The 23,575-nt window shown below is 43.3% G+C and overlaps 1 protein-coding gene across 8 annotated transcripts in view; it reads right to left on the minus strand.

Annotated features, from left to right (window-relative positions):
• The window catches only part of LOC138964340 (annulin-like), a 51,019-nt gene that overhangs the window by 2,487 nt on the left and 24,957 nt on the right, over positions 1-23,575 (minus strand). For all 8 annotated transcript variants that reach the window (XM_070336311.1, XM_070336301.1, XM_070336319.1 and 5 more), the window contains 14 exons: positions 22,985-23,274; positions 21,818-22,051; positions 20,279-20,548; positions 15,943-16,064; positions 12,670-12,783; positions 12,024-12,198; positions 10,168-10,306; positions 9,239-9,345; positions 8,605-8,770; positions 7,593-7,717; positions 6,690-6,769; positions 3,409-3,616; positions 1,956-2,116; positions 1,389-1,561 (listed from right to left, as the gene is read on the minus strand). In XM_070336311.1, the coding sequence (XP_070192412.1) occupies positions 1,389-1,561; positions 1,956-2,116; positions 3,409-3,616; positions 6,690-6,769; positions 7,593-7,717; positions 8,605-8,770; positions 9,239-9,345; positions 10,168-10,306; positions 12,024-12,198; positions 12,670-12,783; positions 15,943-16,064; positions 20,279-20,548; positions 21,818-22,051; positions 22,985-23,255 (2,345 nt within the window). In that variant the 5' untranslated portion in view covers positions 23,256-23,274. The remainder of the gene's footprint in view (positions 1-1,388; positions 1,562-1,955; positions 2,117-3,408; positions 3,617-6,689; positions 6,770-7,592; positions 7,718-8,604; positions 8,771-9,238; positions 9,346-10,167; positions 10,307-12,023; positions 12,199-12,669; positions 12,784-15,942; positions 16,065-20,278; positions 20,549-21,817; positions 22,052-22,984; positions 23,275-23,575) is intronic.

Genomic DNA, 23,575 nt, shown 5'->3' on the forward strand with positions numbered 1-23,575 from the left:
TTCGTAGTAATCACCAACAGTGACTCAAGTAATTGCTCCTTCAGCGTCAGCAATTACGTGACTGTTAGTCACTCCCTTTGTGCTCATGTTTTAATTGCGATGTTTATTTGCGCCTTGACCAATGGTTTTAGAGAAGAAACTATAGATTTTTGAACTATGGTCTCTAGTTAAGCAGACAATAGTACAAGCGAGTGAGGCCCCATTTTTCTTTGGCAGAGTTTGGCTTGCATTTAAGGAAGATCGGTGCAAACATCTTTCATAAACGTCAATGAGCATTTGACGATCTAAAAACCACAATACAGCACAGACAACATGCTCGTGCTTCGCTCCAGCGATATACAGTCATACACGCACAACCGCCAGCGACAACAACATCAACAACGCTGTTGGTCCTTGAACCAAAAATACTCGCTGAGAGATTCAAGCGGAGGGCTTATTTTTCCAACGAGTGTAAATTCATATATCTTTATTTCTAAAATACTTTTGGACACGTGAGCTTAGGACATCAACGACAACGTTGGTCCGTTTGAAGGACTTTTCCTTGCGGAGACCATGCAGTTCTCTCGACAGAATATCCTGGTGTGGTAGCTCTCCAAGATACGTTGGCTTACGACAGCAACGATAGCGTTGGCCCCTTCAGCTTAAAACTGTCACAAACACACAGCCGCCAACAACAACAACATCAACACCGCCAAGCCCGCCTGCTTGAAACCTAACACACTCGCGGGGAAATTTCAGAGGATGGCTAACTTTTGGCACAACAAAATTGTTTGTTTGAAATCATGTTTTATATTTCGCACACGCGGACAACGTTGGTCCTATTGAAGGCGATTTCTTTGCGGCCGAGACCAGTTCTCATGACAACAAAGTTTTAAGTCATTTTCCTGTATTTTGCATCAAGGGGCGGAGAAATAGCTAAATTGGTAGCGGCATTGGCTTTAAAACCAGTTGTCGCTTTCGACGTGGGGTTCGATCCCCACGTTCGGCGAGGGAATTATTTCCCAGAGTCAACTGTGTGCAGACTCTCCTCGGTGGCCGAACACCCCCGTGTGCACGCATGCGCACGATAAAGAACCCACGTTCACAGCGAAAGTCTCAGGGCTTGGAAACATGAATACACGCATGCAGGGAAAAAAATAGGAAGCGCCATATATTGATGGCAGCTGGAATTTCCATGAGGGTAACCTCACAGGACTCTATGAAATCTTATCCTTATTCTTATCCTTTTTTGGTTTTCTTTGTTTGTTGCCATGCACATTATTGTGGGGCTTTTAATACACGTATCCCTCACTACATGATACAACTTTCATACATGATCATTAACACACACCAAGTGAGAGATCACATAAGGCACCAGTTGTCGACACACTTGACAGCAAAAGGCTTACTTATGCTGTAGCAGTTTGGACCAGAAGACGAACTCAAAGTCGTTCTTGTCGTCCTCGTGGAGGTCGAGGTTGCCGGTCATCTCCAGGTGACAGTTAGTGAGGGGAACCTGAAGGGGGTTTGTGAAGGACGCCGTCACGGTCAATTGCTCGCCGGACTTGGCCGACTTTGGACCCTGTCATAAAAAAAATTTAAAAAATCAGTTATCGTCAAAACCCTCATACAAACTTTGAAATGCATAATGACTGTGGCAATTAATGTAAACTAGAACTCGACAGACAACACATGTTTGTATGGCTCAGAAACATTGAAAACAACAGCAACGCGTGTATAATTTGTTTCAAGACCTGGTAGAAGTAGGAATGCAATATATGTTGACAAGTTTTAGTGCTTAGCAGTAATGTTTAGAAGTAAATGGCCGCCCAAAAGGCTACAAAGCACCGCTTGATCCCACAATGAAAACACGCGGGGAGTGTTACACAGACATAACGGACGCAGTTCTTCGTGTTTTGTACGTATACACTTTCTCCTGACCATTGCAACCTACGTATAATTAGGTAACTACAAACCTTAATGTCCAGGTCCGGCGTACGCAGTCTGAAAGGCTGTTGAGAACTGTATGGCATGTTGGCTGCGACGTCTTTGGCACATACGTAAGCATAAACGCTGTAGCTTTCGTCACAGCTCTCCAAGTACTTCTGTGGCGTCACTGTCACTTGAAACTGCTCCGCTGAAAAAAAGAAAATGTAGTTGAATTAATTACTGTTGATTGTAGGAGGAGTAGTACGAGGAGGAGGAAGAGGAGGAGGAGGGGAATTAAATGCAGTTGATTGGAGGAGGAGTAGGAGGAGGAGAAAGAGAAAGAGGAGGAGGAGAAGAAGGAGGAGAGGAAAAGGTTGATAAGGAGGAGTTTGAGGAGGAGGGTGATTTCTGTTCAATGGCAACCTCGACCAACACGGCTTTCGCAAAAGAAGATCTTGCGAGACCCAGCTGATCTTGGTAGTGGACGACCTGGAGACTGCGCTTTACACGTGTTACCACCTACATACCCTCCCGCACCCCCACCTCCAACACACACGTGTCAGTTATACATTTTCTTTCTTTTCCAGGAAGTGAAGTGCCGAGACATGACGTGCGTGCTGGTGAACCGACGTACCAAAACGTCGAGCTATTATAAATAGCTAACGCTTTTGCAAGAAGACAACTCTCCGTCAATAGAGAACAGCTGCCTGTGACAAAGGGGATTACTGCGTCATCCTGTAACAGGAAGGTTGGAGGAGGAAGTTGGAGAAGGGGTAGGATGAGTAGGAGCAAGATTCCTCTATCATACGAGTGCTACAATCGTTCCGCCAAACCCTCCAAACGACATTCACCACTGTCCCCTGACTAGATGATGTATATCGTGCAATAGTCTTACCCGTTTATCAACGTAACGTACCATATTCTTCATTTTTGACACAACACACGGAAGGAAAGATAGACCCAAAAAAAAATCAGCTTTGGAAATCACTTATTGTCGACGAGTTTGGGGATGATAGTAGGATACATGTGTAGCCAGTGGGTGACAAACGAGGGAGGGGTGAATGGACGAGGGGGGTGTGATAGCCAGGATTTATTTCACACAGAAATACTGAAGTAGTGCCCCCTCCCCCCTATAAGACCTAAGATTACAAATTCGCACAATCCCTGTTTAAAGACCTCATTTAGTCAGATGTGGGATGTTCTTAACAGGGGGTACACCCAACCAAAACTGTTCTTTATAGTATTGTTATCCACAAACTGTATTTCAGTGTGTGTGTGCGTGTGTGTGTGTGTGTGTGTGTGTGTGTGTGTGTGTGTGTGTGTGTGTGTGTGTGTGTGTGTGTACGTTCGTGTGTGTGAGTGTGCTGTACGTACGTGTGTGTGTGTGTGTGTGTGTGTGTGTGAGTGTGCGCGATTGTTAGTAGTAGTAGTAGTAGTAGTAGTAGTAGTAGTAGTAGTAGTAGTAGTAGTAGTAGTAGTAGTAGTAGTAGTGAAACTTACTCTGGCCAGCCTTGATCGTCTTCCGCGGTAGAGTCTTCTTCTCCAGAGCCTTGTCGTCCACGGAATTGTTCCAGTATGTGCACGTGCGGACCGCCATGATGACGTCAACCGCTTTATCTTCTTTGCTGACGTTGTTCACGTATGACGTGATCACGAGGTCTTTGCCGATCATCGTCTGTGTTTTCCTGTCGAACGTCACTTCAAGTTCCTGAAGAGTGAGAAAGGTGAATTCGTTGTTTTGAAGTAGGCGGTTTTCTTCATTCCTAAGTGCATTTGTCGATACATTACAACAAAACTATATATTTTCGGACACAGGACGCAGTAAGGAACATAATGGCATGATTTTTCTGAATGAAATTCCGAATAAAAAAGAAAGAAAAAAATAGGCGTCTTTTGAATGCACGAAGTTTTAAGGTACCGAGGAGAAATGCAATACGACAGTCCGGACCGAGTCAAAGATTATGTTAGAAAGATGTCAATAAAATTGATGAAAAATATAGCCGTGACAGTGCCTTCTCAACTTTTGCAAACGTGCAAATATGACGTCATCAAATAGCGCTATCACAAATCGGAGGAAATCACCCTTAAGAAATGCCCTGAAAAATGTATGTATCAATTTTCATGAAAATCCGTTGGGTAGTATCTAATAAATGCTTGTCACACACACATACATACACACATACATCGAGAGACAAAACTCACTCACCGCCGTCGTTAAATCATTCAGTCAAGTATTGACTGAATGTAAAAATAACCACAAGAAGCGACATAAAATACAATGAGTAAACCTTTCGGCCTGGAACTTAAAGATAAACATTAAAAACCCATGTACTAAATGTAGTCTCGGTGTTGGCTGTTTTTAGGTCGGCTTTACGAGCCTCACCCCGAAGTCTGACATGCGTTCCGCTCGTCTCCGCAAAGCATGCGAACGTCGCGTTCATTAAACCTATTTTCTTTATTTGTGAGGTTACTTTCAGAGTAAATTAAACACGGCAAATGTATACTGTTCAAAAAAAGAAACGCATAGTTGCTACTTGCCAAATTTGTTTTATTTTTCGAAAAAATTAACAGAAAATCCAATATTTAGATTATTTGTTTGAAATTTGGTATGGACACAGTTGAATGCACACACAGTTCATTTGCATCTTCAAATCAATCAGTCAATCAATACGATTGGGTGCCGAGGCTGTCAAGTCAGTAGGGGGTGTGACTGCCTTGAGCAGCAACAACTGCCCGGCACCTTCTGGGCATGGACTGGATCAGATGCCGGATATCTTGCTGTGGGATGGTGTCCCACTCCTCCTGAAGTGCCTGCAATAGATCGCGGTGATTTGCCGGCGCTTCTTCTCGTCTGCGCACACGTCTGTCCAATTCATCCCAGAGGTGTTCTATCGGGTTCATGTCTGGCGACATGGATGGCCAGGGAAGCACCTGGACATGGTGGTCGGTGAGGAACTGGGTGGTGAGTCGTGCTGTGTGCGGGCGAGCGTTGTCCTGCTGGAATATGGCATCCTGGTCAGCCAGAAGAGGAAGGGCGTGTGGGCGCAGAATTTCCTCCACGTATCGCTGGGCAGTTATGCGCCCTTGGACGTGCACCAGGGTGCTCCTTCCAGCGGTATTGATCGCCCCTCACACCATGACGCCTCCACCACCATGAACGGGTGCCTCATCCACACAGTTGGGCGCGTAACGTTCGTTTACTCTCCGGTAGACCCTCCTCCGACCATCATGTCGCTGGAGCAGGAAGTAGGACTCGTCGCTGAACCACACGTGTCTCCAGTGATTCCGGACGGTCCAGCGAAGGTGCTGGTTGCCCCACTGCACTCGGTTCTGGCGATGGCGGCGGGTGAGGACAGCTCCTCTGTGAGGTCTGCGAGCAGGCAGTTCCGCACGGTCTGGTCCGATAATCGGTGTGGCCCGGGGAGAGCCTGGACAGAAGATGAGGCCGACAGGAAACGATTCCGGAGGTGGCGGAGCCGTATGAAGCGGTCGTGAGCAGCAGTTGTCGCCCTTGGTCTTCCCGCTCGTGGCAAGTCAGCAACGGAGCCAGTGGCTTGAAACCTGACCCACAGTCTACTGATGGTGCTCTGGGACACGTGGAAGTGCCTGGCGATTGCACTTTGACTTTGGCCTGCTTGTAAACGACCCAATGCAATTTGGCATCGGGCCATCTTTCGTCGCTGAATTGTCGTCTGATTTCTTTGTGGCGAACAATCCGCTTTTATGGGTTTTGGAAGACATGGTGAGAGCTCAATATTCCCCGAGTTTCACGAGATTACACTGAAGCATGACGAGTGGTCATGCCAAATGAGCAATTTTGACATTGTAGCCACTGATAACGCATGCGTCACGTGCAGAGCTCACTTGTGGCAATGGACGAAAGGTCGACGACCAGATAAACATTTTCTGCAGTTTGGTGGATATCCTTGTAGCCATATAACTAAATTATCCAAATATTACAAGCTATGCGTTTCTTTTTTTGAACAGTATATATATTTTTGGATTGAGGAAATGATAAAGAATAAGATGAAATTACTTTTGGTCGATTATCTAAATTTTTATTTTTAATTCGAATTGTGATATTTGTAATGACCAAACTCATTAACGACTTTTGAAGCTGAAATTCAATCCAATAGTCCCGGCATCTTCGAGGAATGCTTGACCAACATTTCAGTCGTTTAAATTAAACAATGAGGTTGTGGCAGTGCCGCCTCAACTTTCACTAAACGCCGGCTATGAAGTCATCAACGACATTTATCGAAACAAATGGTATGGGGATATCATCTGGAAGAATTTGCATGTAAAGTTAAATTAAGATCAATCGGGTTGTTTTCTGGGAATCGCTCTACACAGAAACACACACAAACACACACACACACACACACACACACACACACACACACACACACACACACACACACACACACACACACACACACACATACTTAAACCACCACCCTCGTCTCGATTCCCCGTCTATGGTAACATATTTAGTCAAAACTTGACCAAATGTAAAAACCGAGAACGCGGTCATTGTGGTAACAGATCACACACTATCGTATGACAAGGATTATATATAGAAAATCCAAAGTAACCAATAAAACCGAAATAAAGACAAGAAAGAAAGATTGCGCAAACAAGCAAGCAAGAAGGAAAGAAACGTAGTTCACAAACTGAAAATAGACTGTAATGTCTGCGCAAACTGATTACAACCTCTATGATCACCAAAACAAGTTCAACATGGTTACTGTTCAAATATCATTCACAAAGAAACCACTCACGGAACTCTTTTTGAAAAGTCTTCCACCGTGTCGTGAAAAGCGAACAGCTCTTCTTACTGCTTCTCTTTCTTCAGGGGTACCTGCAAAGAATTAAAGTCTTGAACAAATGCACGCGCGACCATTTCAGATATGCAGACAAAAAGGAAAAAAAATCAAATATGACTAACATAGAACACAAAATAAAATGATTAATAAAAACATGGAAGGAAGGAAGGATTAAGGAAGGGAAGGAGGGAGGGAGGGAGGGGGAGAGAGGGAGGAAGGAAGGAAGGAAGGAAGAAAGGACCGAACAAACGAACGAACGAACGAACAAATAAAGGAAGAAAGGAAGATGTTGCAATTAGAAAAGGAGGAAGCTGATATAGAAAGAAAAGAAAGAGTGGGGGAGAGAGTGAGAGAGAGTGAGAGAGAGAGAGAGAGAGAGTGAGAGAGTGAGAGAGAGTGAGTGAGTCAGACAGACAGACAGACAGACAGACAGACAAAAATGTCAGACAGAGAAATGACAGAACGACAAACAACAGATTGAGAGGGAGAAAGAAAGAAAGAAAGAGAGAGAGAGAGAGAGACAGAGACAGACAGAGAGAGAGAGAGAGAGACAGAGAGACAGAGAGACAGAGAGATAGAGAGACACAGAGACAGAGACAGAGACAGAGAGACAGAGAGAGAGCCAGAGTGGAAACAAGTATCTAATCAATCGCACACAGACACAAACAATTGATCAAAGACAATTAGGAAAACACACACACACACACACACACACACACACACACACACACACACACACACACACACACAAAAACAAAACACACCTGGTTAATATCGACCAATACAGAAAATATTGGTCACATTTAAATAACGTCGATATCGGCCAGAGTACAATAACAATTTATATAATACGCCCACCTTCGTCAAACTTATAGGTGTCGGTCAGGTCCAAACGCAAGGAAGGATCATCCTGGTGAAAGTAGCTCAGTTTCTTCAGGTGTGCTTTCCCGTCCGGAGTCTTAGTACTCAGCTGGTTGCCAACACTGTGTACGAAAAAAAGAAACGAATAAACAAAACAAGTCGCATGAAGCGTAATTACTACATTTACTGATTTAGTCAATCTGTCCAACTCACAGAATGTATGTTTTCCCCAAGCCAAAACAGTATAGCTTTTTTCCCCGCGGCCATGCGCCTAGAAAGCGCTGAACGTTCACACACAAAATGGGCAGAAAGTAACAAGCCAGTAAAGCGCAGTACCGTAAAGAGCTACACAAGAAAGAACACTTTATTCTATTCGTTTGAATTTTCTGAGCTTGTTTTTTAATCCACACACAACATATATATACTCTTCATAAAAAGTTATGGACCGGTCATGGAATGTTCACAATCTTTCAAATATTCGCCAAAAATCAATGGTTTGACAGTTTGATTGAAACGTCAATTTGTTGAATTCACAAAACAAAAACTTAGAAACTGAAATGGAATCCCATAGTTCGTGCATCGTCGAAGATTACTTGACCGAAATGTCAGTCAATGAGATGCGCCTCAACTTACACAAAAAGCCGGATTAACGTCATCAACGCATGCGCGGATACACAGAATGACGGGGAATCCCTTCCACTATGTACGTGTTAAAAATAGAGTCGCTCATAGCTATTGCAGGCGCTATTTGGGCTCATGCATGCGGACCGCTACGTTCAATAGTGGGTTTCATAGCTTTGTGCACCATAGCGCTATGAAATTCATAAAGTATGTGCTGGCTATGCATTTGCTCCCAGGCCTTTTAAGAAGTCCCTCACTTCTGTATTTCGATCTGTAATAAAAATAACATTGCAAAATAAACTATACTTTTATCATATTGAAGTGATATTCCCTTCGTAGAAAACGTGTGTATTGCCTCAACCATCGAGTGCGTGTACATTATACTTACTAATCTCTTTTGATGGAAGAGTGGGTCTTGATTTCTTCGTCAGGGTCGCATACCCAATTCACGACCTCGGCGTTGACCTCGCTGAAGACAAAAGCGGTGTCGTAACCCACATTTATTTCCCCTCTCTTCACTGCTGCTACGGGGCACGGACCGCACTGAAACATGCCTGAAAAACACCCACAACCCACATCCATAAAAATAACGGTTTGAAGATCTGCTTTGCTAAATGTGTCGCCGGTTTAAGGCTGAAAGACTGTTGTTTTTGTCAACGTACCTATATGGTGTCACATTACACAACATAAATCAAAAGTTGCACACGTTAAGGATAAATTACATACGTCGTATGTTCCAGTACGTAATGTCTCACGCTTTCCTTCTTTGTCGCTACTAAAGCAAACGTGTGGAGCAGCTTTGTTCCATGTACAAATTGCATACCACAACTTTGCACTTGTGGAGTAGCGTCGACAACGTTGTTGTTTAGTTTAATCGGTGTTGTTTGTCTGTAATACGTTTTTTAAAGGCTTCCATGCACACATTGCATACCACAACTTTGCTCTTGTTAGTTAGTTTAATCGGTGTTGTTTGTCTTTAATGAGTGGTTTTTTTTAAAGGCTTCCATTCACAAATTACATACCACAACTTTGCTCTTGTGGAGTAGCGTCGACAACGTGCCATCCGTCATAGGTGTTGTCTTGCAGGTCAGGCCTCAAGATCCACACCTCGTTCCACACGTGGAAGTTCCTACACGAAAACAGCCAACAGACTTTCAAGCGAACAGTGCGAAAACAGCCAACAGACTTTCAAGCGAACAGTGCGAAAACAGCCAACAGACTTTCAAGCGAACAGTGCAAAAACAGCCAACAGACATTCAAGCGAACAGTGCGAAAACAGCCAACAGACTCTCAGGCGAACAGTGCGAAAACAGCCAACAGACATTCAAGCGAACAGTGCGAAAACAGCCAACAGAATTTCAAGCAAACAGTGCGAAAACAGCCAACCGACTTACAAGCGAACAGTGCGAAAACAGCCAACAGACTTTCAAGCGAACAGTGCGAAAACAGCCAACAGACTTTCAAGCGAACAGTGCGAAAACTCTCAACCAACGAAAAATCCAAAAACACAAAGCTTTGCTTACGAAAAAACCTGTTTCTTTTGTCCATGCTAGAACGTGTCATTAAGTAATAACTCTTGACTTGAAAAATGAATGTTCGCAGTTTAATTCGAATGAGTAGGCATTAGTAAAATCGAAAAGGTTAAAGGCGACTCCTGTTGTGTAAATTGCGCTACTACATTCTAGCTGTATGCTTAACATTGTTAAGGCTGCACTTTCAGGAGGTCGAGGAACAATCGATAAATTTGAAGAAAAAAAGCCAATCACTTTGTTTTTAAGTTCCTAAGCCGTATGAGTGCAGCCATATCCAGTTTAAGCTGCCCAGTTTGAGCTTCGTCGTGTCATTGAATACATTTCATTATTTTACTTTTTCGGTGTGTGACGTCACAATAACAGGGCTATATATATCTGGAGTATGCCATGAGTTCTTTCACCAATATTCAAACACTAACCAGATTGAGTCGGATTTGAGATGTTTGAGCTCCTCTCCCTCCTCATCGTAGTATGTGTCAATTGTGCACGTGTTATCTGTATCGTGCGCAGAGTCAAAGTTCGTCACACTGCGACACGGCAGCCCTAGGGCTCTGCTCACTGTAAACCATAAGACATAAGACATAAGACATAAGATAATATATTGTCCTTTCAATTAAACAATGGATGGAAAAGTGTGGTTACCAAAGCACACGATCACCATTCTTCGTTATTTCTATCTGTATATTTTGTAATCAATCATTTAACTTTGATAACTCTTGGCGCAGTAGCTCGCCAACATAGTTGTGAAGAAAACCGTTATCATAAGCAGCAGCAGCAGCAGCAGCAGCAGCATCTTCATCGTCGCCATCATCGCTGTCATCGTCGTCACAAAGGTAAAATGTTTGTTTGTTTGTTTGTTTTGGTGTTTTTTGGTGTGTTTTTTTTGGCTGTCTTAACACCTGTTCCTTGTCCCGGTGTGCTCTCACACCACCCCGTCCCTGCACTCACTGCTCCATCCACATCTGAATTTCGTTCCGCTGCCAGACTCGTCGATTTTACAGACGCTCCAGGGAGGGATGTCGGGTCGCTGCGGTAGGCTACCCTCGGAAGATGACACTGCACGTCTGCTGAGTCACTAGTTGTGGTTCTGTCCCGAGTCAACGGACGCAGCCCACTACCTACTATGCCCCCTACTAACGACATTGACTGTTAAGTCGCGTAGCCAGACTGAGTGAGCGTCCCCCCCAGAGAGCAGACCGCCACTACGGCCCTCCGTGGACCCCCAGAACCTCACAAGTTGACGATTGACAGCAGAACTACTATTCAGGGAAGGATGGAACAGGAACACTGAGACCAAGGTCACCATGAGAGCTGCGGGCATGAAGGGCCACAAGAGCCAGGACAATTTATAATGTTTGGATGATTAATGAGTTAAGGATAATTATAAGGATGATGCTATGGATTTCCAATTTTGGTTTGAGACTACGTGACAGGGCAGCACTCTACGCTTACTGTCATAATATATCCTGGCGTCAACCAGGCCCAAGAATTGCTGCACCTGCGGTGTTGGTCAGGTACACAGAACCTGAGCACACTCAAAGTCGCATTCGTTAAGTGAATGACACTCGGCTGTGCGATCCCAGCCTTCCCATATATAGAAACCATAGCACTTCCACTCTGGGTAGGAGCCGGCCGTAGCCCGAAAACCCCACTTGACTCTAATGTAAAATGTTAATAAATAAACAGGACGTTCAAATAGGCTTTAGCACTCGTACACTTTACAAGAGATTTACTCATGTACATGAACTGTATTGTTTTAAAGAAATACTTTGTTCCGGACATGTTCAGGGCAAACAATTGAGTATCTTTTGTGTCTTTGAAAAGAAAGTACGGGAAGTAATTCCTTGTACGAACAAAGCAGCGTCACAAAGCAGGGGACGTAACTTGAATTCCCTAGAATGCCCTTAAGACTAATCTCATTCTGCCATATGTTACATTGTCTAAAATTACACTATACATTCCGGTAGCTTAGTTGGAAGAGCACTGAACTTATGATCCTTTGGTCGCAGGTGCGATTCCGGCCGGGACGGACACGGATCAACTTATGTACGTGCAGACTCAGAGTCGGTATCCATGTTCCACCCCCGTGTTACCACTGTGGCACTTTAAAGATCTTTGTCATTCTGTCATAAGTGCGGGTGGCTGATTACACTTAAACATGCATACACTTAGGTCGCGTGACTCTGTTGCTGCTAGCTTTCCACTGGGAGGAAGCGACCCGAATTTCCCAGCGATGGGACAATAAAGTAGTAAACATTGAGATAAAAAAGTATACCTGCGGTCAGCAAGTGAGAGAAGACCCAGCACTGTCCGTACTTGACCGGCTGACCAGTCTCCTCGTACTTGCGAAGGATGGCGGTGCTCGAGGTCCAGGAGGTTGGCTTCGCTCCCCCTTCGTAATCCCCTGACCAGTTACCCACCAGCACTCCCTTGTCATCGCAATCGTTGATCTGATAGTACAGACACGCGAAGTATAGGGATCAGATGAGGTCAGAGCAAATCGGATCGGATCGGATCACATCACATCAGATTAGTTGTTGACACAGTCAGAGAGAGAGAGAGAGACAATGACAATGACAATGACAATGACAATTCTTTATTTTACGAGGGTAACAGAATAAGCATTGGTATACTTTTTTGCATCTGGCCCTCGCCCTAAAGAGGGACTAAATATACTATAATAACTACTACTACATACATACATAATTAGTGAAACAGTATAAGTTTATGTACATAAGCGCATTATATGAAACATTGTAGTTTATAATGTTCATGACAAGGTGCAAAGCAAAAATTTGCAAGAGAGAGAGAGAGAGAGAGAGAGAGAGAGAGAGAGAGAGAGAGAGAGAGAGAGAGAGAAAAGAGAGAGAGAGAGAGAGAGAAAGAGAGAGAGAGAGGGGGGAGAGAGAGAAATTACTCACAATTCTGGAGAGAGCTCTGGCCACCATTACAGGATCAGCCATGGACGGTGACATCTTGAATCCAAACGCCTTTCTCAGGATGGACAGACAGATGTCTAGGATGCCTTTGTCAAACTGCCGTTAAGAAAAACCGTCGTAAATCTAACCATTTATCTTTTTTCCGACTTGCAGCATGCTGCCATAAGTGATACACAAAGTCTACACGCTTTTTGATTAATGGAACAAACAAACAAGTCGCGTAAGCCGAAAATACAACATTTAGTCAAGTGAAATGTTCGGGGATTTCATACCCAGGAACTCTCATGTCAAATTTCATAAAGATCGGTCCAGTAGTTTAGTCTGAATCGCTCTACACACACACACACACACAGACACACACACACACACACACACGCACATACACCACGACCCTCGTCTCGATTCCCCCCTCTACGTTAAAACATTTAGTCAAAACTTGACTAAATGTAAAAAAAGGATCGTATGGATATTTCAGTCCTGTTCTTTTTAGAAGACGCACAGAAAGAGAAGCTTTTTCTATCTAGATTCCTATTGTTTGCTGTTGTGCCACCCCCCACCCAAGCCGACCCCCCCCCCCCCCCCCCCCCCCCCATCCCCCACCACGATATTTTCTTCTTGGTTAATGTTGATGTGTCTACCATCATGACTATTTGTTTAATGTTGTTTTGTTTGAGTCAAGTAAAATAAGCTTTTTCTTGAGTTAGCTTCTAACTATTTATTGTTTCATGTTCTGTATTTAGAATACAATTTTGTTTAAATCGATGAGAAGCTGGCCAGACCCCACCCCTGTGGCCCAAACTCTCTCATGATGTGCAATTTTGTTTAAATCGATGAGAAGCTGGCCAGACCCCGCACCTGTGGCCCAAACTCTCACATGATGTGCAATTTTGTTTAAATTGAAGAGAAGCTGGCCAGACCCCGCACCTGTGGCCCAAACACTCTACGGCAGTTAATTGGACATGCTGTGCACTGCTGCCTTTTTCAAGGCAAGGCAAGGCAAGGCAAGGCAAGGCAAGGCAAGGCAAGGCAAATATTTTATTTCAAGAATACCAATGGGGGTACATGAAAACAAAACAAAAATACAAGAACAAGAAAGAAAGGAAGAAATGCAGGCTGTTCCACCAATACAGAGGGCCCCAAAGGGTTTAAAATCGTGATCGTGATTGGCGTTTTTTGACCTTTCTGTGACCGTGATTGCCCAAATTTCCATTTCTGTGATCGTGATGCGACTTTGCCCGTGATCCGTGATGACAAAAAAATCAAGTCTCGTGATCGTGATCGTCATTTGTTTTCGTGATCGTGATGGGCATTATTGCAAAGCATTTTATTTTCAACGTACATTTTTCACAGCTGTATCACTCTTTGATCCTCTATTCGTCAATGTGTTTGTGATCGTGAAAACAAAAATCAAGGTAACTGTGATCGTGAAAGCTAAAATTTCCCTTCCCGTGATCGTGATGATACCCCCCCTTTGGGGCCCTCAATACATACATATAAACTCATTCAGTTGAAAAATTTTAAAAAAAAATTTGTTTTACAATATTAATTTCAAATCTCCAAAATAATCATTCTCGGGTTATGGCTAATTTTCTTCATACGTAACATTTCGGGGGGGGGGAGGGGGGGGAAGAACCCTACAAATAACTGTCTGTATCATTTTTTAATTATTAACTTATTATCGTACAGACTGGAATGTCCATCGGACGAACCACAAAAAAGACGAAGAAGTATTGATACCGTGGATCCCCCTTTTAAGACCTCCAAAAATCGGGTCTTTAAAAGGAGGGAGTCTTAAAATTGGGGTAATTTTACAGAGGTTATGAACAGAAAGTCTTAGGCAACAAGGTCTTCAAAATGAGGGAGTCTTAAAATTGGGTTCATTTTACAGAGGTTATGAACAGAAAGTCTTAGGCAACAAGGTCTTCAAAATGAGGGAGTCTTAAAATGGGGGTAATTTTACAGAGGTTATGATCAGAAAGTCTAAGAAAACAAGGCCTCAAAAAGGAGGGAGTCTTAAAATGGGGGTAATTTTACAGAGGTTATGATCAGAAAGTCTAAGAAAACAAGGGCCTGAAAAGGAGGGAGTCGTAAAATTGGGGTAATTTTACAGAGGTTATGAACAGAAAGTCTTAGGCAACAAGGTCTTTAAAAGGAGGGAGTCTTAAATTTGGGGTAATTTTACAGAGGTTATGAACAGAAAGTCTAAGAAAACAAGGTCTTCAAAATGAGGGAGTCTTAAATTTGGGGTAATTTTACAGAGGTTATGAACAGAAAGTCTAAGAAAACAAGGTCTTAAAAAGGAGGGAATCTTAAAATGGGGTTAATTTTACAGAGGTTATGAACAGAAAGTCTTAAAAAGGAGGGAGTCTTAAAATTGGGGTAATTTTACAGAGGTTATGAACAGAAAGTCTAAGAAAACAAGGTCTTTAAAAGGAGGGAGTCTTAAAATTGGGGTAATTTTACAGAGGTTATGAACAGAAAGTCTTAGGCAACAAGGTCTTCAAAATGAGGGAGTCTTAAAATTGGGTTCATTTTACAGAGGTTATGAACAGAAAGTCTTAGGCAACAAGGTCTTCAAAATGAGGGAGTCTGAAAATTGGGTTAATTTTACAGAGGTTATGAACAGAAAGTCTTAAAAAGGAGGGAGTCTTAAAATTGGGGTAATTTTACAGAGGTTATGAACAGAAAGTCTAAGAAAACAAGGTCTTAAAAAGGAGGGAGTCTTGAATTAGGGGGTCTGTAAAGGGGTTTCCACTGTACTGCAGAATGATTATATCTTCCCCTTACTCCCTCTAGTCTCACTCAACGCGTGCACAGTACATATTACGTTTGTTGAAATTCACGATACGGGTCGAAAAGAACTCTTTGCGCAACCGTAGATTTCACCGTTTGTCTATGTAAACATGATAACAAAGAAAAGAATCGGAAAACGCCGAATTCGTGTTTTTTTGTGTGTGTGCATCAATCAATTGTTCTCTTGCTGCTTAGATATCTTTATTTATGAGTTAACAAAAAGAAAGACAGAAAGAAAGAAAGAAAGACAGAAAACACAGACAGAAAAAGGAAAGAAAAAAGTAAGAAAGAAAGAAAGAAAGAAAAGGGAAAGAAAGAAAGAAGGAAAAAAAGCAAGAAAGAAAGAAAGAATAATAATTATTTTGAAAAAACGTTTTGCTCTGCAACTGTCGTTATTCTGAATTCACATCTGCATGAGGGAAACCTGGCTGTGTTCTGGACTAGACAATAAGAATAGCATACCTGGCCATAAGTCCAGGGCCGTGACCCAATGGAGTGTGCAGTGCCAACGAAGATAGAGCCAACGTCGTTGAGGATGTATTCGTTCAGCAAATCCTCTTTCTCCGTGAAATGCACCTGATCCACTGAAATCATCCATTATGCTCACAATCATCGTCTTCATCGTCTTCGTCATCATCATCATCATCATCATCATCATTATTATCATCATCATCATCATCATTATCATCATCATCATCATCATCATCATCATCATTTTCCATCATCATTATCATCATCATCGTCTTCATTATTGTCGGCGGCAGTGTCATTGTAATCATCATTGTCGTTTTGACAAGTCGTAGCCCAGACGATCGACGAATCATATCCGGAAACTAGCTCCTACATGTGAGTTTGGGTTGGGTGGGTGATGGGGGGGGGGAGGAGGTTGTCGAGAGTAGCAGCTAGGCCTTTTTTAGCAACTCTCACAATATACAGGTTTAACCGACTACATATATTTACAGAATATCAGCTGAAGAGTTTCTTTGTCGGGGTCTGACACTACACTCTTGGTTTATATTAGCGTACATCAACATGACACTACTCAAGATTATCTCAATGAAATCACCAGACGACTAGGTTAAAACGCGATGGTCAAACACTGTCCAAAGCCATAAACACTAACTCACCAGACGTTTACGGGTTGAAGAGGATGACCAAACAGTGAGCAAGAACATCAAAACTAACTCAACAGACGACCACGGGTTATAGAGGATTACCAGACGTTGCCCAACACAAATCACAACTAACTCACCGGAAAACCACCGGTTGAAACGCAAGGCCAACGGAACCAACTCACCAGACTACCACAGGCTGAAGAGGATGACCAGACATTAGAGAGATCTAGATATAGCCAAGATAAGACGGGCACCTGTACGTTTACCAGTCCGCATAACTATGACGTCACACGTTCTGGAAACTTGGTCCAGATTCTACACAACTAGAACGAGAGAACTGAACAACGGGAAGCAGACAATCTTATCGCAGACAGTCACTTTGAGGAAAGAAAGCCCGTCCAAACTTGTATAATTATGATACTTCTTACTGCTGTAGTTTTCGTGTGCGCAACACACGTGTGCCTGGAAGCGACGTAGACTTGCTATTATTTGGATAATTGCACGGTTCCCTCTGTCTAATTCGTGTGCTAAACTGCCTTCTCGGTGCGAACAAATCCACCCACATGTACCATGTATTTCAGCACACTGGCATCTATCTATCTATCTATCTATATATATATACGACTTGTGTCTGTCTGTCTGTCTGTGTGTGTGTGTGTGTGTGTGTGTGTGTGTGTGTGTGTGTGTGTGTGTGTGTGTGTGTGTGTGTGTGTGTGTGTGTGTGTGTGTATTCGCCATGCACGGCCAAAGTTCTCGATGGATCTGCTTCAAATTTGGTGTCCATATTCAGATACACCCCGGATAAAATTTGGTCGATGAGATATTTCAATACGTGCTCTCAGCGCGCAGCGCAAACCGATTTTGGTTTTTTTGGGGGGATCAACTACGGCATAACTCTTCCTTATCTTCTCCATGTTTTCAGCGTTTACCTCCCTTCCTTCGTATGGTGCACTATAGTATGAGGGGGCATCTTCGGATATTCCCGGCGTTCTGTTACTATTTTTAGAAGGTCACCGCAGTGTCCAGAACGTAAATTGGACCCGTAAATTATCCCCACTGTAAAAGTGCAAAGGTCGAATCAATTTATAGCCACGCGAAAAATACACTGTCATCTATCTCTCTCTATATATATACGGCTTCTCTCTGTGTGTGTGTGTGTGTGTGTGTGTGTGTGTGTCTCTCTCTATGTGGGCAACACCTGTGGATTGTTCAGTTCTGTGTGTGATGTGGTCTGGAGGCTTTTGGGTATTTGTATGTACTGGCCTTCCTTTGAGAAGCCATAACAGTTCAAAAGGGCTTAGAGATAAGCTCTAAATTGCTCAATCCTGTTTGAGTGGAGTTCGCCTTCAAAGGTGATTAACACGGTTACATTCGTCGACAAGGATGGGACTCGATATGGTCAGGAATGGCATTATGGCCACTGAATCATTTTCGTGCTGTTCCCATTCCACGAATCTGGGAGGGACCTAAGCTTGGCGGGTCCATTGTTCGGACCCGGCGAAGCCGGCGTACGGCTCTAAGTACTTCTTTCCGGCGAAGCCGGCTACCCGGCGAAGCGGGTATTCATCTAGTATATCTATATACGGCTTGTGTGTGTCTGTCTGTCTGTCTGTTCGCGATGCACGGCCAAAGTTCTCGATGGATCTGCTTCATATTTGGTGGGCATATTCAGGTAGATCCCGGACACAATCTGGTCGATGAAAATTTTGAACACGTGCTCTAAGCGCGGCGCGGTGAACCGATTTTGGTTTTTCTGTAGATCCATTCCCAGTAACTCTTCCTTATCTTCTCCAGTGTTTTGCGCGTTTATCTCCCTTCCTTCGTGTGGCGTCAATCACGTACGGTATTTGCAAGAATACTGAATGAGAAAGAGCTTCTTCAAAATCTGAAGTTTGATCTTCCGATCACAGCTACGGTATCATCCTGAACTCAGGTCAAAATGAGTACGGCTCATTCTCTGAGATAACTGGCGATAGCCGTTGAGCGATGACTGATCAGAATGCTACGGTATGACAAGCAGCTTCAGATATTCCCGTCACTATTTTTAGAAGGTCACTGTCCAGAACGATTTCCTTGCACCCGTTGTCCTCACTGTAAAAGTGCAAAGGTCGAATCTATCTATAGCCACACGAAAAATCCACTGTCATCTATCTCTAGATATATACAGGGTGACACGAAAAAAACAGATCCCACCAAAAGTTTTATATTTTCTGAAATAATCAGCCGATTCTTTTATTTTTTCAGGTGAGCCAAGCTGAAATGATGTTCTAACAGCCCACCAAGTTTGAGCTTCAAGATGTCATGGACAACGGAGCATAAGACATTTATAGTCGAGGCCTATTTTCGGTCGAATTCTATCCACGCTGCTCAAATGGAATTCAAAAGACAGTTTGGACGTAGAGACTTTCCTGTTAAATCAGTTATCTATGGATGGAGGGATAAGTTCAGAGACCATGGGACTGTCAATAACCTCAATAGTAAAAACCCTAACAGGGGATCCCACTCTGGTCGACCTAAATCAGCAAGGACACCGAGGAATATTGATTCAGTCAGAGAGTCTGTTGTGCGCAGCCCGAGCAAATCTGTTCGCCGGCGAAAATAGGCCTCGACTATAAATGTCTTATGCTCCGTTGTCCATGACATCTTGAAGCTCAAACTTGGTGGGCTGTTAGAACATCATTTCAGCTTGGCTCACCTGAAAAAATAAAAGAATCGGCTGATTATTTCAGAAAATATTAAACTTTTGGTGGGATCTGTTTTTTTCGTGTCACCCTGTATATATATATACGACTTGTGTCTGTGTGTGTGTGTGTGTGTGTGTGTGTGTGTGTGTGTGTGTGTGTGTGTGTGTGTGTGTGTGTGTGTGTGTGTGTGTGTGTGTGTGTGTGTGGTGTGGTGTGGTGTGGTGTGTGTGTGTGTGTGTGTGTGTTTGCGTTGCGGTGAACCGCGGTGAATAAATACCCTGTTTCGCGATACAAATTACGAAAATAAAAACTTTTTTGTTCGGCTCTACTTCTTCACTTCTTTCACTTCCGCCACACAAAAGCAGCGCTTCTCTGCTCACAATCCCTCCCATCTTCAAAACATTGCCACTAATATATACTACCCCTCCCATCGTAAATATTCTGCATCAAATTTGGTGGGCATATTCAGGTGGACCCCGGGCACAAACTGGTGGATGAAAATGTTCAACACGTGCTCTAAGCCGGCGAACCGCCACGCTGCATACTCTGTCTCGCGATTCACCCGGCGAAGCCGGGTATTCCTCTAGTCAACTTATGCTTACCCTGCGCTTGTTCATGTTATTTTTACTATGCTGCAATTATACATACGGAGAACATTTAGAATCAAACGCATTCGTCTTCAGCACGACCACTCTCCGGAATCCATTTGACCACACTTGGCTCAAGTATATCAAAACTAACTCACAGGACGACCACGGGTTGAACACGATGACCTCACTTGGCTCAAGGATATCAAAACTAACTCACAGGACGCGTACGACCACGATTTGAACACGAAGACCTCACTTGGCTCAAGGATATCTAAACAAATTCACCGGACGACCACGGGTTGAACACGATGACATCACTTGGCTCAAGGATATCAAAACAAACTCACCGGACGACCACGGGTTGAACACGATGACATCACTTGGCTCAAGGATATCTAAACAAACTCACCGGACGACCACGGGTTGAAGAGAATGATCATAGGCTGTGGGCACCTGTAAACGAACTTCTTCTCCGAGCCCTGAAGGGATGTTTTGACCTTCACGTCCCACTCGCCAATCACGCAATCCCCTGGGATGTAGACGGCCAGCTTGAGAGTCTTCTTGTCGGAGTCTGACTCCAAGATCCTCGCCCCCCAGTCTTCGTCCTTCCGGTAGGTGTCACTGCCGTCCTCGTCCAGCTGAAAGCGCTCTTTGAGGTTCTTCCCAGGGTTCTCTTCGTCTGAGAGTGTTAAAACAAAGGCAGGAGTAAGGAGTAGGTCCGACAAAAACACAAACACACATGCACGCACACACGCACGCACGCACGCACGTATGCACGGACGCACGCACGAACGCACGCACGTATGCACGCACGCACACACACACACACACACACACACACACACACACACACACACACACACACACACACACAGAAAAGAAAGGCTAGTGATTATGATATTGATTATAGAAAATACAAAACAGTCACGAGCACGTCGACCCATACGTGACAAGCACATGAAATGCCTTTATGTATTTGGTTCAATATTAATCCAGGACCCGTGTACATTTGGTTGGTTTGAGGCATCTAAAACCGGCAAAGAAGTCAGGACATACGCTTTTCGGTTGGTCGAAGGAACATTACAAAGGACGATCCCCAGGACACCAAATGACCAAATTTTGCTTAATGATGTTGACCATTTCTGAGACTTACATAAGCTTACGGCAGGTTTCACGGTAATCAGACTCTTTGATGTGTGTAAACTTTGCCTTCAAATTACTTGCTTATTGTGTTGATTTTCATCATTTTTATCTGCTTGGCATGAGTAAGTATGGTATTTGCAATACAAAAAAATAAATAAAAGCTAAAATGTTTGTGTTTGAGCAATTATTTGAGCGAGTTTTTCGAAGCGAACGTGTGAATCCTGACAGACACCATTTCCTTCTGTCACATGACCCCTTCTCAAAGTGTGATTCAAGCAGACACGAAAATAACACACAAAACTTATGATAATGGGGTTATTAATTCAATTAATACACAAGGTTAGTCTCTGACTAGATAAAATAGGGAAAAAATATCAAATGGGAGCATAAAACCGTTTCTGGAAAATTTTTCAATCGCCACCGAAAGTGTCTGTCAGGAAAAAAACCACGTGCTTTGTTTGAAAAGCAAAGCCTAATTTTACACATCGCGTGCTTTGGTCTGTTATTCTTACTTGTGAACATCATTTTATTGATGTTCTTCACTGAAAAGCAGGTGTATCATCAACAGTATCACAAAATCGCAAAGAATGAACATTTTTGTTGTGATCCGACCGGTGTCTGTAGACTGAATCACACGTTCGGCAAACTTCGTTTTTAACGGAAATAACCGAGCCTTTCATCGGAAACGACGTAAAACAAAACAAAAGGAAATAGCGAACAACAATGTTGGTTTCACTGCTAGACTAAACAATCAAAGGTGCATGTCAAAGTTTTCTAGCAAGACAAAATAAAAGAGAGAGCATACCAGCTTCCAAGACGAAGAAGAGGTCATCTTTGTCCTTTTGGTAGGCTCGGTCAAAGGTCACAGTGACGTCGAACTCTTGACCTCGTCGGAAAACAGGTTGAGCGTTCTCGCCTTTGATGCAGTCGTACTTAAGCGTGTGGTGCATCAATGCATTGCCAACGATGTTAAAGCTAACATCCTCAACCGTAAGTACTTGCAGTTTCTTCACTTCTTCTTTTGGCAGTCTTTTCTTCTCTGAAAGACAATAATTCAAATTGGTTCAATTATAAGACTGTTATTTAACAACAAATCAGAAGAAAGTAATATGTATTGCTCTTGAAGTTTTGAGCATTTCAACAACTTAAAATAAATTCTAGACTGACACACAATGAACGTATCATACAATTCTTCAAGAACTTTCTGGACTGATTAGTTTTAATAATAATTCGCACACAAATTAAATGATTAAGACTAGGAGCTTTTTGATAAACTCATTCATCAAACAACTCCAACAGGAAGTTGGCTTTTGGTACGTGTCATAGTGGAAGTATGGTCTTATTCCATGCAAAAGCCTGGGCATTTCTCAGATGGCAGAAGATTGTTCACGGTAAAGACTGTGCCTTTTAAATCAGCGTGAAGGTTATATTTCTTACAGTGACAAATGTCAGTGTTGTCCCTTGATAGTATAACTATTCAAAGCACCGCAAACAATCACATAGAAAAACAAATACAGTCGATGCTGCATACTTATTGTGATGCCCTGAACAATATCGACCACTTTCGGTTCACGAATATTTGCCATTTTCAGAAAATAAACTCACGTTTAAAACAACAAGCACATTGGATTATAAAAGCGTTTCAACTGTAACTCGATGCATAATTCAACAGAAATTAGTCATGTGTCTGGCGGTTTGATCAAAGTGACGCTCAGACTGCCACCACTTCCGGAGGAGTGTGTCTTCAACCGAGCGTGTGTATTTTTCTTTAGCAGCGGAACCTCCTTTCTAAGACCTCCATAACTCTGAGAGATAAAGGTATTACGAAAGGAGAGGTTCCAATAGTTGGGTCAATTTACAAGTTATAAAACATTTCTGACAAATGAAGGTCTTACAAAAGGGGAAGGGGGAGGGGGTATTAGGGAAAGCGGAGGTCTTACAAGCGGCTTTCTGTCAACAAAAGTGCACAAACCTAGTTCCTTCTCCTTCTCCTTCTCCACCTTCTCGTCGTCAGCCGCAGAGTCGGGGTAGATAAAAGACCAGTATCGTCTGTCACGAGAATGCCTGGAGGGCCTTGTTCGGGGAGGTCCGTACAGACGAAATGTACTCCTCCCCGAGGGCCGAGCCGCGTAGCGGCGGCTTCGTTCAGCCTCGTAGCGGTTCCGGAAGGTGGAGGGTACCGAAGTGCTTCCGGCAGACCTCGGGTTCCCGGCGTGGTCTCTCGGGCTTGCTCGCCGGTACATGTTGGATCCGTTGTCGTGACTGAAATAAAGAAGGGTCTTGTTTTATGGTTCTCAATTTTGGATAATATATATATACCGAGCAACAAAAGAAACGCGAAAAAAATCGTCATTGTTTGATTGACAAATTCTCCAACAAGTATAGAGTTAGAATTATTAAACCACAAAAGTTTGATGAAGGCATGTTTGACCTTGCTTTTGTGTGATTATTTTGATGCTGTGACTGTTTTAACACACGGGACAAGCAGGTTTAACGTTAAACACATAATGCGCGCTCGCAGCACGTGCAAGTGGAGCAGGAGAAATCTGATGTGTGAGATGTG

Source organism: Littorina saxatilis, linkage group LG1 (assembly GCF_037325665.1).
Source record: "Littorina saxatilis isolate snail1 linkage group LG1, US_GU_Lsax_2.0, whole genome shotgun sequence".
NCBI lineage: Eukaryota > Metazoa > Mollusca > Gastropoda > Littorinimorpha > Littorinidae > Littorina > Littorina saxatilis.